Source organism: Parus major, chromosome 15 (assembly GCF_001522545.3).
Source record: "Parus major isolate Abel chromosome 15, Parus_major1.1, whole genome shotgun sequence".
NCBI lineage: Eukaryota > Metazoa > Chordata > Aves > Passeriformes > Paridae > Parus > Parus major.
This window is the reverse complement of record NC_031784.1, coordinates 12,119,794-12,122,592: the sequence shown is the minus strand read 5'-3', so window position 1 is coordinate 12,122,592 and position 2,799 is coordinate 12,119,794. Positions and strand designations below refer to the sequence as shown.

At 71.0% G+C, this 2,799-nt stretch overlaps 1 protein-coding gene across 4 annotated transcripts in view; it reads right to left on the bottom strand.

Moving 5' to 3' along the window:
- EMID1 (EMI domain containing 1) overlaps nt 1–2,799 on the bottom strand; it is a 10,658-nt gene that overhangs the window by 3,283 nt on the left and 4,576 nt on the right. For all 4 annotated transcript variants that reach the window (XM_033518248.1, XM_033518249.1, XM_019008332.1 and 1 more), the window contains exons 4-11: nt 2,063–2,149; nt 1,912–1,973; nt 1,680–1,794; nt 1,341–1,439; nt 1,027–1,164; nt 618–704; nt 478–530; nt 341–394 (exon numbers count right to left, since the gene is read on the bottom strand). In XM_033518248.1, the coding sequence (XP_033374139.1) occupies nt 341–394; nt 478–530; nt 618–704; nt 1,027–1,164; nt 1,341–1,439; nt 1,680–1,794; nt 1,912–1,973; nt 2,063–2,149 (695 nt within the window). The remainder of the gene's footprint in view (nt 1–340; nt 395–477; nt 531–617; nt 705–1,026; nt 1,165–1,340; nt 1,440–1,679; nt 1,795–1,911; nt 1,974–2,062; nt 2,150–2,799) is intronic.

The following is a 2,799-nucleotide window of genomic DNA, read 5'->3' as shown; positions in this document are numbered from 1 at the left end:
CCCCATCTCCCCAAACACCCCCATGGCCCCCAGCCCCATTCTGGGGGTGGCTTTGGGGGTCGGGGGCACCATGTGGGGACACTGCCCACATCCACACCCCACGGCAGGGTCCCAGCTCCGTGTCCCCACAGAGGGACCCTGAGGACAGCAGCTTGGGGCCACCCAGCAGGAAAGGGGTGTCTGGAGCAGAGGTGGCCCCCAAACCTCTCCCCTGCATTGTCACCCCACCCTGACACGGCCACCACAGGGGACACCCGGGGAGACAGAGCCTGTCAGAACCCCTGGGGGGCACGGCCAGACCCCCCAGCTGGTGTCACCGAGCGGGGCTGGGGACACTCACCCTGTCCCCCTTCTCCCCGGGGGGCCCGGCAGCCCCGGGAGCTCCTGCTCTGCCCTGTGCGGGGACAAGGTGGGGACATCAGCCTCGGGGGGACGCTGGGGCTCAGCCCTCCCCGTGCCCCCCACCCCAGCACTTACATCGGCTCCTGGGGGCCCGGGGGGACCGATGGGACCTGGGGGGCCGGGGGGACCTGCAAGGAGAGGGGACACGGCTCAGCCCCGCCTTGGGGCACCCGAAAGCGTGGGGGGGTGACAAGGGAAGGGGGGGACACCCTCACCCATCGGCCCCACGGGTCCGGGGGGTCCCATGGGACCCGTGATGCTCCTGGTGGCTTCGGTGAAGGTGTTGGAGAGGACAGGGTCCCCTGGGGAGAGAACGGAGGGGGTTGTTTGGGGCCGGGCCCCCCGCGGCTCCCGGCATCACCTGGGGACACTGGGGGGACCACAGTCCCCTCCCCTGCTCACCCCCGTGTCTCGTCCCTGTCACCCCAATGATGGCAGGAGGTCCCCAGCTCTTCCCAGCACCCCACACCTCAGTGTTGGCACCCCAGTGCCCCACATCTCATCCCCGGGACCCCAGTGCCAGCCAGGGGGTCCCCACACCACCCCCAGCCCCCCAACCTGGCTCTGCCCCAGCCCCCAACCCAGTCCCGTTATTGGGGACCCCCCCAGCCCAGCCCCCCTTACTGGGCTCGGCCAGTCGGGGAATCGCCGGCCCCACAGGGGCAGGGGGGCCCGGGGGCCCGGGGGGCCCGGGTAACCCCTTCTCTCCGGGGAGCCCCCTGGCTCCATCCCGCCCGGGTGGTCCTGGGGGGCCGGGGGGACCTGCAGGGAGGAAGAGGAGGGTGAAGATTGGGGCGTGCCCAAAGCTGTGCAGCGCTGGAGCCCTTCTGAGCCCCCAGAACTGCTGCATGGACCCCCCGAGATCTGCCCACCAGCAAAGGGGGGGCTCGGCTGGGCCAGGCACCAGGCTGGGGTCCCCCCACTCTGTCCCCCCTTACCTGGGGGCCCCACCGGACCCTTCACTCCAGGAATTCCCGAGGGTCCCCGTCCTCCCACGTCGCCCTTGGGGCCGGGGGGTCCCCTCCAGCCGGGTCTCCCTGCGGCACAGCAGCACCCTGAGGTTGGGGGACCCCCGGGGACAGCCCCTCGGGGTGCCCCCCGCCCACACCCAGAGCTGGCCTGTCCCCGTGGGTGGCTCAGTGTCACAGCTGGGGTGGGACAGCTTTGTGTGGGGTCCTGCACGCCCCCGCCCCTTCCCCAAATACTGACAACACCCCGGTGCGCTCCCAGCCCTGCGGGTGCTGTCAAGTGTCGCTGTCGCTGTCACCCTGCCTTACCGTCATCCCCGGGGCTCCCGCGGGCGGCTGGGGACCCCCAGAGCTGCCCAGCCTCGGGCCCCCTGCTCTTGGGGGCTGCTGGGGTGGGGGGCTCGGCCACCGCCAGCCGGGCCACCTGGCAAAGACACGGGAGGGGTGGGTGACAGCGGGGGGCACAAGGTGAGCCCCCCAGGGCTCTTGTGCCCCTCAGGGGGTGCAGGGGGAGGTGGCCAGACCCCAAACTGGGACTTGCCTGCGCCTCGAGGGTGGCGAGCCGGGCTGTCAGCTCCCCGACACGGCTGCAGTTCAGACACCCTGCGGGGGGAAATCGGGGGGCACAGGCGGTGGGGAGGGGGGAACCCAGCCCCCGGTGCCCACCCCGGCAGGGTTGGGGAGGAACCCACCTGAGAAGGCCGTGGGGTGCAGGGGGGGCCGGCGCGGGGCTGCGCTGGGGCGCCCGGTGTCCCGCACGGTGAGGAGGGTGTGAGCCTCTGCCGAGGAATGGGGGGTCAGCAGGGGGACACCCCCCTGTGGGGCATCGCCTCCTGTCAGAGACCTTCCCTCCAACGAGATGGGGGGTGCAGGGCCCCACCCTCGCTCTGGGTGAGCCTCAGACCCCCAATCCCACCCAGAACCCTGAGTCAGGACTGCCCAAACCCACCCGTGGTCTTGAACCAGACCCCCAAAACCCTCCATGACCACACACCAGACCCCCCCGACCCTCCAAACCCACCCACGGTCCTTAACCAGACACCCCCAAATCTCCCCATGATCACCCCCAATCTCAGCCCCAGACCCAGCCCCAGGTCCCCCCAGTTCCCCCCCTCAGCCTGAACCCCATCTCCCCAAACGCCCCCACGGCCCCCAGCCCCATTCTGGGGGTAGCTTTAGAGTGGGGGGCACAATCCTGGGGACAATGCTCACATCCACACCCCACGGTGGGGTCCCAGTCCCCTGTCCCCACCAAGGGATCCTGGGGACAGCGTCTTGGGGCCACCCAGCACGGCAGGAAAGGGGTGTCTGGAGCAGAGGTGGCCCCCGAGCCCCCCCACGCTGTCACCCCACCCCGGCACGGCCACCAGCATGCTGCAGGGGACAGCCCTAAGTGGGGCCAGATGTGGGGCAGGCGGCCAAGCACGAA